The sequence below is a fragment of the Elephas maximus genome, chromosome 2 (genome assembly GCF_024166365.1).
Source record: "Elephas maximus indicus isolate mEleMax1 chromosome 2, mEleMax1 primary haplotype, whole genome shotgun sequence".
Taxonomy (NCBI): domain Eukaryota; kingdom Metazoa; phylum Chordata; class Mammalia; order Proboscidea; family Elephantidae; genus Elephas; species Elephas maximus.
This window is the reverse complement of record NC_064820.1, coordinates 207,829,884-207,844,117: the sequence shown is the minus strand read 5'-3', so window position 1 is coordinate 207,844,117 and position 14,234 is coordinate 207,829,884. Positions and strand designations below refer to the sequence as shown.

At 37.6% G+C, this 14,234-nt stretch overlaps 1 protein-coding gene across 1 annotated transcript; it reads left to right on the top strand.

The window, feature by feature from the left end:
* The first annotated feature begins 9,931 nt into the window (after positions 1 to 9,931).
* LOC126067925 (olfactory receptor 2T3-like) lies at positions 9,932 to 10,906 on the top strand. Its single transcript, XM_049870160.1, has one exon. The coding sequence runs from the start codon at positions 9,932 to 9,934 to the stop codon at positions 10,904 to 10,906; it is 975 nt and encodes a 324-aa protein (XP_049726117.1).
* The last annotated feature ends 3,328 nt before the right edge of the window (positions 10,907 to 14,234 follow it).

The window sequence follows — 14,234 nt, the reverse complement described above, 5'->3', positions numbered from 1 at the left end:
AATTTAACTCTTCTCTGGTTGCAGATAAACCCGTGCTCATGACCATGTAGATTTGTGAAGCATTGAAATTTACTGTCCTCTTCCAAAGTTTATCTAAATAGTCTGACAAGGTAGAATCATGTCAAATCAAAAATACCACAAACCAAGCCAAACCCATTGCGACTGAGTGGATTCCGACTCATAGCAGCCCTATAGGACAGAGTAGAACTGCTCCCATAGAGTTTCTAAGGAGTGGCTGGTGGATTTGAACTGCTGACCTTTTGGTTAACAGCCATTACTCTTAACTACTGTGCCAACAGGGCTCCAAAAACCTCAGTGAACCCTTAATCTCTTTGTCCTAGTTATCTCGTGCTGCTCTAACAGAAATACTGCAAGTGGATGGCTTTAACAAACAGAAATGTATTTTCTCACAGTCCAGGAGGCTAGAAGTCTGAATTCAATGTGCCAGCTACAGGGGAAGGCTTTATCTCTCTGTGTCAGCTCTAGGGGAAGGTCCTTGTTATCAATCTTCCCTGGTCGAGGAGCTTCTCAGTGCAGGAACCCTGGGTCCAAAGGATGCTCTATTCTCCTGGCTCTGGTTTCCCGGTGGTATGAGGTCTCCCTGTCTCTCTGTTCTTCTTTCTTATACCTCAAAAGAGATTGATTTAAGCCCAGCCTAATCGTGTAGACTGAGTACTACTTCATCAGCATGACTGCCTCTAATCCTGTCTCATTGACATCATAGAGATAGGATTTACAACACTCAGGAAAATCACATCATATGACAAAATGGTGGACAATCACACAATACTGGGACTCATGGCCTAGTCAAGTTGACACATATTTTGGGGAGAGACAATATAACACTCTTCAATTCAGCATTGCAAAACCAGGTCCATGCTCCTGACAGATCCCTGAGCCAAGTCAGATTCTAGCTGAATCACGCAATCATCTTTTAGAATTCCATGCAGGCTGGTGTAAAGGAGGCTTTGGCTGAAGAGAACAGCTCTGGTTGGACTTCTGCTCCTTTACGTTTATTTTTTAAATTTCCACTAGATAGGGAAGCATAGTAGAAATAAAAGAGAATTCATTCATTTTTTTCTTCAATTATTCTTTTTTGTCTCAATTTTCTACTTTAGCAAGGTACTGTCTATATTCAAAAGTGAAACATATTCCACTTGCTCCTAGAGTAGTTCACAATCTATTGTTTATGAATACATACCATAAGAAAGAGAGCTAAAATGCAAGCAACCAGACACTTTTCAGAAATGGTTATAATGCAGTAAGCAAGGTAAAAACAATGGGCCTGAGAAATGGTATGAAAATTCTTTGTGTTTAAGGCAAAGTTTGAGAGGAAATTGATCACATAAGTTAAAAATAAGTTTCTCAGTGGGAATATTGGAATGGGAAACTCCATGTTAAAATACAAAGCATAAACAGGAGCACGTAATTATGTAAACTGAAAATCTGAAATTTGGATTAACGTAAGCTAAAAATTTGAAATTTACTTGTCGTTAAACTATCAGTTCAAAAAAGCCAAAACTTAGGCAATACCCCAGGAAATCTTCAGGAACAAGACTTTGAAAAGAAGAAAGGCACCAATTTCAGACTTGATGAAAGTATAATTTATTTTTCTTTGATTTATTTTATCAAAACATGTTTTTGTTACATGAGGAAAAATACATATGTAATATACTGCTCATGAAGTCCCAAATTCAACTCCAAAAAACCTTATTATTTTGATATTTTTATTTCAAATCTTACCAAAATATCATAGTTGCTTTGAAGCTCTGTATATGCCAATCTGGGATCCCCTCCCCTCAATATCTCAGAGAAAGAGCGCTTCTTCTCTAGTTGGCGTTTACTCTGCCTATGTATTTGTTAATGTTTGTTGCAGATATGTGTCCAACATCAGTATGGCTTTTGATAAATGTAATTACATTCATCATTTTGCAATATATATTTCCCTTCACTTTATTTTTTAACTTTTCTAATAATTTGATACATGGATTATTTATCTATTCATTTTTACTGTAGATGAATGTGATTTCTTCCCCTATTAGTCACTGTTTCTAATAGTTTTGATGTCGTTGTTTTTAATGTGCTGCAATGTACGTTATTTTGTATTCTCCTTTGGGAATATTTCCAGAAGTGCTAAATTGGGGGGTAAGAACATCTTCAATTTTGTGACATAGTACCAATTCCTTCCTCAAAGGGGTTGCATAATTTGTTCTTTCATGTTCATTTCCCTCCATTTATTTGTTCACTTAACAGATATAAATGAGCAGTACTATGTTTCAGGCACTGTGCTAAAGCTAGAGAATAAAAGATAACAAAAGTGACACATGTTTTTGCCCTCCTAATTCAGGAAAGCAAACCAACAAAGAGTAAATAAGAAAAAAAAAAATATAGTATGCTAGATGATGATGTATGTTATGAAAACAAAATAAAGCAAGGGAGGAAGGTAGGTAATATGGGGACACAGTGCTGCAACACTCAATATAATAGTGGATCGGTCAGAATGGATTTGGTTATGCTGCAGGAAAAAAAAATCTTCGACATCTCAGTGGCTGTACAAGAACAAGTTTTTATTTCTTGGCTTTCCTGTATGTCCAACAGAGGGATTGAGGTGCTGCTCCCCCAAAGTTCCTTCAAGATTCAGGATGATGGGACTTTTTATTGGCTATTGTGTCATTTTATTTCCTTCTATCTGATTATATTTATTGAACATAATAAAACTCTAAATTGAACTATATATGTAGATAATGCTAATAACATTAGGGATTCACTAATGATTTTATAATATTTATAAAATTTTGTATGAATAATTTTTCAATTTTATCTATTCAAATTTATTAATCCTCCACTTGTGAGTTTTAAACCTTAGTTTTTTGTTTGCAATTTTTATATTTATACAGATACCATATTAAAGTAATTTTCAGATATCATCTTAATTTTCATTTTAATTATACACACAACAGTATCATTTCTGTGGAATTTTTGTTGAAATTTGAAAATAATAACTACAGGAATAAGTGACAAAAGGTTTGTAACAGGAGTATAGAGAAAGCACTGTGATGTTTGGAGGTGTGACACCCTCACTGATTAGTTGTTAGGTGCCATCAAGTTGGTTCCGACTCACATAGGTCTCTGATCAGAGAGTGGAGAAATCTTCATGCAGAACTTGTCATCTTATCTGGGTATTTTTGGGCTACTGGAATCTAGACAGATATGAATGAAGTAAATTCATAATAATTAAACAATATGAGCAATGTTATGACGGGAAATATGTAGGTATCTACACTGAATATAGCCACAAGATGTTGGTGAACAATAACCTGGAGTGGAAGGTGGACTCCAGTGAAGGAGTGAAGGTGCTGATTTTGTTTCCTGGCATCAGAATCCACTGTAGCAGATGCATTTGTCAGTGTTTGTAGCCAAGACCTGCTGAGAAGGGCTTAGCATAGTGCCCAGCATACTGTGGACACTGATAAAAAGGCAGCTCACCTGCCTTGTCCTTTTCATTCCTAAATTATGCCATCCAGTTTTGATGAGGCTCATCTTGAAGGAAGGAACCCTGGTGCTGCAGTGATTAAACTGCTCAGCTGCTAACCAAAAGTTTGGAGGTTTGAACCCACCAGCCACTCTGCAGGAGAAAGAGGTGACAATCTGCTTCTATAAAGATTACAGCCTTGGAAACCCTATGGGGCAGTTCTATTCTGTTGTATAGGGTCACTATGACGTGGAATGGACTTGACAGCACACAAGAACAACAATGTTCTAGGCAATTCTCTGAGCCTTTGAGGTTAGGGAAATAGGATGGAGGTTAGCCCTCTCATTGGGAAAGCTAAGACCACGTTTGAAAATAGAATCATCGAGGTCTTGAAATTCACAGGAATGTAGAGTGTAACATTGTTTCTTTTTATTTAATTAGCTAAACTGATTCTAGACACTGGGTTATCTCAGTTTACGCATTTAGTTTTTACAAAGATGATATCTGAACCAAACTTTTTCTCTTACACTGTAATACGTTCTGCCACCTGGCCTCCTCCAACTTGTCCCAATCTCACTAGGCTAAGCATTCCAATGGAAATAGAAAAGTGAACAGAGACTTGTGGATACCATTTCAGATCCAGATTTTTTTGAATTTTGGGGGCCATGGTGACAAACTTAGGTACACAATTTGGAAACAATTATGCAGTAACTGCTTTTCATATGAATCTATAAGGTGCTTTTAAATATACCAGTTTGCATGGGAGAGGAACATGAACTGCAGATATAATTCCCATGCTAAAGACTTAAGAAAGTTGATAACACAATAAAGTACCTAAAGACATCATAGGATGACACATGGTGTCACAGACAGACAGCATTTAATAATGGAGTGTCTAAGGGGAAGGACATGGGATTTTAGATAAATTCTGGATTCAAGTTCTGATTATGGTATTTATTTTCTGCATGATCCTGCCTTTCTGATATTGAGTCATATTTACAGTGTCGGAATCAACTCAGACACAACTATCAACAAGAACAACAGCATATCAAATATAGAAATAGGCTTTTCAAACTGAAAACTAACTGTTTAAAACATGTATAATTTGCCCCTTTTGGATATAGGAAAAAACCTAAATGGCAATCATATTTGACTTCTGTGTATACATTCAGTGGAAAGTTACACATAACTGGGAGTGGGAAGGTGTGGAACTAAGGATTCTGAGAGAATCTTAAAGAAGGTAGGTACTCCAGGAAAGGGTCAATACAAAATGGAAAGAATATTAATTACAAATTTAAAATTCTTCTTGGCTATGATAATGTGGTTAGTTGTATCCTTGTTCAACAGCACAAAGAAATTTAAAAACCAGTGGGGCCATATCTTAATTCTTAAACATGAAGAAATGGATGTAACTTTCCTACTTTGTCCCATTAATTTAAACCCAGTCAATCTCTTGGGAGGGTGAAAGCAGCATTCCCTTCACTTGGCTGGTTTGGCTCAAATTTTCTCTTTGGTGGAACAGAAAAGGGATAAGCTCTCAAAGCCTTGTTAGTCTCTTTGCCTGGACCATGGCTTGTTAACATGTCAACTTCAGATCTTTGTAAACATGCAATATAAGAGCAAAGAATCTGGTTCTTTTTGGTATCTCTCATGTAATTCTTAATGTTAGATTTCCTGAAATTTCTGGGTTTTTTGTTTTTTTCTCTCAGGACCAGTAGTTCATGATATGCTACCTTCTGAAGTGGGTGAATGTTAACCAATTCTTTTTGGTACGGCGACTCTGTACATAGCTTCCATCTTCTTTTGATGTTTCTTGTGTCATTTAATTTTTGCCCATACAACCCTTCAGCTTTGCAGCTCAAGGCTTGAATATTCTCTTCAGCTCTTTCAGTTTAATAAAAAGTATTTATTGTGCTCTTCCCTTTTGTTTTTCTAACCCTAGGTCTTTGCATATTTTAACATAATACTTATCCTTGTATTCTTGAACTTCCCTTTGAAATATTTTGTTCAGCTCTTTTATGTAATTACTTTTCAGTTCAGTCTAGTTACTCTGTACTTAAGAGCAAGTTTCAGAGTCTCTTCTGACATTCATTTTGGTCTTTTCCTTCCTTCATGTCTTTTTAATGATCTTTTACTTTCCTCATGTATGATGTCCTTGATGTCATCCCATAACTCATCTAGCCTTTGGTCATTAGTGTTCACTGTATCAAATCTATTCTTGAGATACAAGCTAAATATGGGTGTGGTGTATTCAATGTTGTACATTGGCTTTCTTAGACTTGTTTTGATTTTCTTCAGCTTCAACTTGATTTGCACAGGAGCAATTGACAACCCATTCCACATTTGGTCCTTGCTTTTTCTCATGACTGATGATATTGAGTTTTCCATCCTATCTATCCACAGATGTAGTTGATTTGATTCTTGTGCAGTCCATCTGGCAAGGTTGATTTGTATAGTCATTGATTATGTAGTTAAAAAAAAGTATTTCCAATAACTAATTCATTGACCTTATGGAATTCTATCATGTGTTTTCTAACACTGTTTGTATCACCAAGGCCCTATTTTCAGCTATTTCTTCTTCATTTCCAAATTTCACATTGCAACCAGCAGTGATTATCAATACAGCTTGATTGTGTGTTCAATCAATTTCAGGCTCCAGCAGTTCATAAAAATATTCAATTTCTTCATTGTCAGCATTTGTGGTTGGTACATGAAATTGAATAGCAGTCATAATCATTGACCTTCCTTGCAGGCCTATGGATATTAATCTATCACTGACAGCGTTGTCCTTTAAGATAGATCTTGAAAATTCTTTTTTGACAACAAATACAACAGTTTCTCCTTGATTTGTCATTGCCAACATAGGAGATCATATGGATTGTTGGATGGAAGATGGCCAGTACCAATCCATTTTACTCTCACTAACACCTAAGATCTTCAATTGATAATCCTATCCATCTTCAATTGTTCCATTTCATTTTTTTAATTTTTATTTATTTTGTTGTTGTTGAGAATATACACAGCAAAACATACACCAATTCAATAGTTTTTACATGTACAATTCGATGACATTGATTATATTTTTGAGTTGTGCTACCATTCTCACCCTCCTGTTCTGATTTGCTCCTCCCCCATTGACATAAATTAATTGTCCCTCAAGTTGCCTATCTAATCGTCCAATTTGCTATTGTCAATTTGATCCCGTATAGATAGATATTTCTTACAAGAGCAGATTTTTTGTTTTTTCTAATTAAGTTTAACTATTGTTTGGTTTTAAGAATAATTCAGGAGATATTTTTGGTTTAAGGTTTAAAGAGTAACTCAGGGCAATAGTTTTAGGGGTTCATCCAGCCTCCATAGCTTCAGAAAGTCTAGAGTCCCTGATAATTTGCACTTCTGTTGTGCATTTTCCCCCTTTTGGTCAGGATTCTTCTATAGAGTCCTTTATTTAAACATTCAGTAATGGTAGCTGGGCACCATCCTGCACTTCTGGTCTCATGGTAAATGAGGCGGTTGTTAATGGAGACAATTAGCCACACATTCCATTCTTACTCCTATTGATGACTTTTCTTCTTTCTCTGTTGCTTCAGGCAATTAAGGCCCATTGTTGTACCTTGGGCAGCTGCTTGCAATCTTTTAAGACCCCAGGCACCATGCAATGATCTAGGAAATAGAAATGAAGCACTAAATATATTATTAGGCCAAGGTGTTATGGATTGAATTGTGCCCCTCTCACCCCTAAAAAAAGGTAGGTTGACATCCCAAACCTTGGCATTGGTGAATGTGACCTTGTTTGGAAACTGAGTCTTTGAAGATCTTATCAGACAAGCCCCCATGAGGTCATACCAGGTTAGATGGGGCCCTAATCCAATCTGACTGGTGTCAGAGAAGAAAAGACACAGAGATATACAGAGGAAGGGTGACCATATGAAGAACACATGCTAGGAAGTCTAAATTGCCTTGAAGAGTCTGCTGGTAGAATATGAAAAGTAATCCTGATGAGGGCTCAGAAAGAAGTGAAGAGGGCTATAGAGAAAGCTTATATACTCTTCTCTAAAAAGAGTATATGTATACATATGTAATCATGAATAGAATGCTGCTAAAAATGTGGACATTAAATATGGTTCTAGTGAGAAATTGAAAGGAAATGATGAACATATTATTAGATGCTTGAGAAAAGGCAATCCTTCTCATAAAATGACAAAGAACTTAGCTGGTTTGTGTTCTTATGTGGTATAGAAATTACAACTTGGAAGGGGGAAAAGGTATTCAAAGTCCACAGGCCATTTATGCCTTGACAGGAGCCGTTTCTGTCCTGAGCTCCCTGGGTTAGTGGAGCTGGCAAATTATCTTTTCCCCCAATTGCAAATTTATTCTTTCTCCAAGGCCTGGAGGATGGCTCCAGGTGCTCAACGGGGCCTATCTCAGGCCCAGGGAAATCAGCCACTGAAACTGGCTTGGGAGCAGTGGAGGTGGGGGATGAGGTAAAATATACGCAAGTACTTAGCTTTTGCTGAAAGCAACATTATTTTCTGGTTCTGGAGGTGTGAGTAGGCTGTGTGGCTGGCTGCTTCTCCCTGTGGAAACTGTGGCCGAATGCTAGTACCAGCCCTCTGCAGCCACTCCCAGAAATGGTGTCTGAGGGCTCCCCTTGATTCAGGTCTGTTAACTCCTCTCCACTTCTGAACCATCTCTTCCTCCCCCTGCTCCTCAGCTCATTTTCTAAACTTGCCTTTGATGTTCAGGGCTCCTTGCTTATCATAAATATACTAATTTCACTTGTCTTTTTGGGTCTTTGTTGTAAGAGGTTTTGCCAGAAGCATCTATCTATTCCACTATTTTCGCTCTACCTCCATGAATTAAAACTTTTGGTGGCGCCGAGATGAGTGAGAAAGACATGAGTTTTGTCAGGACAGAGGGTAGACTGTTATGGAATGAATGTGTTCTGTAAAAAGTTATGCTGAGTCCCAACCCCTGATCCCTGTGCATATGAACATTTTAGTTGTACCTGGTCTTTGAAAATATTATCAGTTAAATTATCAGTAGGTCATAAAGGATTAGGGTAGGTTCTAATCCAATCTGAGTGGTATCATAATAAAAGAGGAGAAGAGACACAGAAAGACAGACAAAAACAGAATAGCCATGTGAAGATGCATCTATGGCTAAGAAATGCCTGAAACTATGAGACCCTGAAAGAGACAAGATCTTTTCCTAAAGACTTTGGAGGGAGAATGACCAGGAAAATACATCGACTTAGCTTTCAGAACTGTGAGACAACAAATATCTGTTTTTTATAAGCCCCTCAGTTTATGGCATTTTGTTACAGCAGCCCCAGGAAACTAATACAAATGGAAAAATTATTTTCAACTTAATACTTGCTATTTAAGGCATATGCAGATTTTATTTCTGTAATATTTAGAAAGAAAGTTATAATTTAATGTGTCAAACTAATCCTCATTTCCTATAAATATCATCTGACTGGAAACCCTGGTGGTGTAGTGGTTAAGGGCTATGGCTGCTAACCAAGAGGTCGGCAGTTTGAATCCACCAGACGCTCCTCAGAAACTCTATGGAGAAGTTCTACTTTATCCTATAGGGTCGCTATGAGTTGGAATCAACTCGACTGCAGCGAGTTTGGTTTGAGTTATCATCTCAGTATCTAACAACTAATAAATCAAATGTCTTAAACTATTGCTTTGGGATTGTGAATAGGATCAGCCACACACCGCTGCTCTCTGGCCCTGCACCCTGCAGCTCCAAGATTCTCTCCTCAGGAAACTGGGCTCTCCTTCTGCTTGTGATTGCTTGTGATTTATTCATGGGGCTGCTTATTGAACTCAATCGTATGAGGAACAGTTTAATTTTTTTTTTTTTTTTTACTGAGTGCAATGGAGTTAATGCAGAAATATGATGGGTAGAATCCATTTGAGGACATTTCATCGGGCTTCCGAGTATTCAGAGAACTTTGGTTATGGTGCTAGTTCTATAACAATATTCATATAAACATTTCATGAGCTACTCAATCCGTTAATGAGTGCCTGTGGAGATCTACCGTATCCAAAAGTGGGGTGGAGGCTTAGTGAATTACTTAACACGCATTGTGTTACAGACTTCAGTTAGCTTTATAAGCCGTCCTATGAGGTGTATCCTATGAAATTCTCAATTTTAGGTTAAATAAATAAGACTTATTGAGTTTAAATGCATCCTATCTTTATACAGCTCATAAGGGGTCCAGCTTCCCAGGTCTGCTTGACACTTGACCCTAGACTTCTTACCATTAGGTGGTGTGGTCTCACAGTGATTTGGTATCATGATTCCACATAAATTTAATCCTGCTTTTGGAGAAATGTCTAAAAGCACATATTTTACTGGAAATAAGTTAAGAAATCATATATATATGAAATATTTAAAAACAATGACTCTTAATGTCTTTCCCAGGTTAAAACTGAAAGCTGAACCATGTACTCAGGGAATGAAACTTCAGAGAATCAAACTTCAAGAACAAATTTCATCCTCACTGGGCGCTTTGATCATACCAAATACTCAGTCTTCCTCTATACTTTAATCTTTGTCTTTTTCTTGATGGCTCTAACTGGGAATGCCCTTCTCATCCTCCTGATCCACATGGAGCCCCGCCTTCACACCCCCATATACTGTTTCATCAACCAGCTCTCCCTCATGGACCTCATGTACATATGTGTAACTGTGCCCAAGATGCTCGTGGGGCAGGTCACAGGAGATAATACAATTTCCCCCTTAGGATGTGGGGTTCAGATGTTCTCCTACCTGAACCTTGCTGGAGCTGAGTTTTCTCTCCTGGCTGCCATGGCCTATGACCAGTACGCTGCCATTTGCAGACCTCTCCACTATCCACTGCTTATGAAGCCGAGAATCTGCCAAATCCTAGTGTCTGGATGCTGGTTCCTGGGCATGTTTGATGGTTTTGTGTTTGCCCCCATGACCATGAGCTTCCCCTACTGTCACTCAAGGAAAATCCTGAACTTCTTCTGTGAAGCCCCTGTACTACTGAAGCTCTCCTGCTCTGACATATCCCTCTACGAGATGCTCATGTACCTGTGCTGTGTTCTCATGCTCCTCATTCCCACATCCATCATCTCCATGTCATATGCCTTCATCCTGCACATTATCCACAGGATGAATTCAGCTGAGGGCAGCAGGAAGGCCCTTGCCACCTGCTCCTCCCACATAGTGGTAGTGCTGCTCTTTTTTGGAGCCTCCATCTACAATTACATGCTCCCCAGATCCTACCACACAGCTGAGCAGGACAGAAGGGTGTCTGCTTTTTACACCATCATCGCCCCTGTGCTGAACCCTCTCATTTACAGCCTCCGGAACAAAGATATCATAGAGGCTCTGAGGAGCACGGTGCCATCAGGGATAAGACCAAGGAAAGTTGTAAATGGGAAAACCTAGAAACGACCCTCTTCCTTTTCTTTCTTCCCCTCCCTACCTCTTTTCATTCTGCCCTCTGATTCTGGTTCCCCCACACTGAATCCTCCAGGGTCTTTTTTTTTTTTTTTTTCCATCTTATGCTTGTGGTAATTCTCCTCCACATTTCTTTTTCATCCTGATTTGTCTCTTATATTTAAGTTCCTTAGAATCTTTTTTATCTGTAATGCTGTAAGTGACATAAGGAAAACCATAGCAAGTGCCTTATCTGCCATCCTAACTTCATTGATCAGTTTAATATGACATTTGGGACGTCCTTGTCTTAACCCTGAAAGTGTTTCACTGTGAAGATGTCATATCCTAGAAGAATCCTGGAGGGAAATTGTCTGGTCTCTCACTGTGCAAAACCTCTGAAGTTATAGTTCACATGTGCCAGACACTGCACATCTTCAATTTTATATTTACTAAGGAGATCTGGACATATCTTTTCCAAGGATTAAAAGTTGGATTGATAGAGCAAAACTTATGCTTTCAATAATATTTGGCCATCAAAACTATCTGGAATGAATGCCAATCTACATTATAGTTCCATAGTTAGCAGGTTCATCTAATTTCACAGGTTACAAGCATGTAAAGAAAAGTAGATACATATTTATGATTCTTTAGACTTTAACTAAAAGACAAATGCGTTATGGGTAGCAGTGATTTAGAAAACATTAATCTCATCCTTTTACTTCTGAATCTGAGAAAACCAACAAAATGATTTTGAACATGACAACAACCTTTGCTTTTCTTTAATACAGCATGTTACAACTCTACCAGTATCAGGAAATAATTTTATTTTTACTAGACCAATTCACAAGTCTAGTGTTTCTGGGATGCAAGAAATTAGGAAAGAAACATATTTGCTCAAATATATTTTCAAAAAGATGACTTGAGTCCCAAAGTCATTTCGTTATCTCTACCTGGCAAAGAATCCTCACATTATATTTACAATCAGGGAATAGAACCCAGGTGTTTTAGTGCCTGATGCATTTCCAGTTGACTAGCAGGTGTTCTCCTTTCCTTGCTCCTGAGCTGCGTTCTCTTGCTTCTCAACTAATGATTATTCCTGCCGTGGGTGAAAGGAATTTTTCTTTGGTAATAATTCCATTCCACCAATCAGACAAAGAAGTAACAGCAGAATAGCATGAGAAATTTGCCGAGAGCTTTCTATAACTTAATTTTGGAAAATTTGATTAAAGTAGAGAAATAAAAAAAAGCAAAACTACCTACAGAGTCTTTCACTATACATGAAAGGCTAATTAAGCCATGTTAGTTTTCCTTTTAATTATGTTATTGATATAATTAATTAAACTCATGTAATATTTTTTCATAGTCTTTATTTTTTTAAATGATTGTTTTTATTTGTTTGTTACTAACAAGGACACTATGTTGAGAAAAACTAAAATCTTGAGTTTTAAGTTATCCCTAGACATGAAGACTGTTGTAGTAAGATAGAAAACGTAAGTAGTTAAAACCAGTCAATCTTGGGTTTCAATCCTGAATTGCCACTTAAAATCTAAAAATCCGTTTAATATTTTTAAGTTTGTCTAAGCTCTTTGAGCCCTTCTATCACTTTTAAGAAAAGTAAAACAAAACTTCCTAATCTAATTGCTTTTAGGAATGAGTGGGATAATATGGACAACGGTTTTTACTACTTGCTACAACTAAGAAGGTGTTACTTTCCTTCCTTCCATTGTACCACTCAGAACTACTTGTATCTCTTCCCAAGCTATTTGCCTTCATGTCATGGAAGTTTAGGTCAAATCCTATATTTGTTTCTCAGCAGTTTCAAGAAGGAATTAATTTATTTCACTGCCTCCCTGCATTCTCTATCACAAGCACAGAACTAGGAACATAAATGCCATCTAGGGACTTTGAATATTACCTGAGTTTAATACATTCAAGGTGCCTAGTCAAGAGTCCAGCCCGTGGAAGAGACTAGAAAACTGTTAATCCCTTTCATCTTTCTCCCATGTATGGAAACTGAGGACTAAGCAGATAAAGTAACAGGCACGAGAGCTCAATTTCCCTGTCACCTAATTACCTTCTTCATCTTCATGCTGCCCTGCTCTCATCCCTACTGACCTTTCATCTTTGTCATAGACCTGACATGAACTTTGTGTCTGCATACTAAGTTACATGAGAATTTCTGGTGTCTTAAAAGTCAGCTTCTGGTAATTCCATTTAAAATAAAGTTTCAAATTAAGAGCTGAATTTAATCAACATCTTGATGAATGACATAAAACTGTGTGCCTCTTTTAGTATTCATTACATAAAATGCTAAGAAAACCGTTCACTTATTTGGTCTCACTTGAGATACCAGGAAATGCATACTACGATATCTAGATCCAGAAGAAGGAGTCCCAGGGTGGTGCAAATGGTTAAGCACTAAACTTCTGACCAAAAAGTTGACGGTTTAAACTCACCCAGAGGTGTCTGTGACGATAGGCCTGGAGATCTGCTCTTGAAATGTCACAGCCTTGAAAACCTGTGGAGCCGTTCGTTCTACTCTGCACACATGGGATCACCATCACTCAGAATCAACTTGATGACAACTAGCGACAACATATCCAGAGAAGCGGATTTGTATGCAAAATCAACCAACTCTGTGCACAGATTTTGTGTCAGAAATGTTGACGAGAACTTGAATTTTAATGCTCGATTCCTTGTTCAGTATTTTATCTATTTCACCACTTTGCATTTCGTATTTACATATTACCTACTACATCATTTTTATTTTTTTTAAAAAACTAAATTATTACAGCTCTGTTTTGTTTTATTCACAAAATTACAGACCAGAGTAGCTTCTATATTTATTAAAATTATTTACTAATTCCACAAGTGTAAGTGACAGTATACGATTCGACTCTGGGTCAGTTTAATAAATGGGAACATAAAAGTCTAAGTTGATAAAGAGTAGAATAGGGAGATTGGGATAGAATGGTGTGTAATAGGATTGGATTTATACATATATTTACATGGCTGACACCAGTGGCAGAATCTCCAGGTGCAGATATAATCAATAAGAGAGGTGTCTTCTATTCATTTATCCTTTTCTTTTCCTAAAATTACAACTAGCAGACTTACCTATGTCTTGTTATAGTTGTTAGGTGTCTTCAAGCCAGTTCCAACTCATAGTGACCCTATGCACAACAGAATAAAACACTGCCTGGTCCCAGGCCATCCTCATAATCATTGTTATGCTTGAGCCCATTGTTGTAGCCTGTGTGTCAATCCATCTCATTGAGGGTCTTCCTATCTTTTGCTGACCCTTTACTTTACCAAGCATGATGTCCTTCTACAGGCA

What these genes read in the sequence shown, in the direction of transcription:
- LOC126067925 (XM_049870160.1), top strand. Translation starts at nt 9,932, where the DNA reads ATGTACTCAGGGAATGAAACTTCAGAGAATCAAACTTCAAGAACAAAT.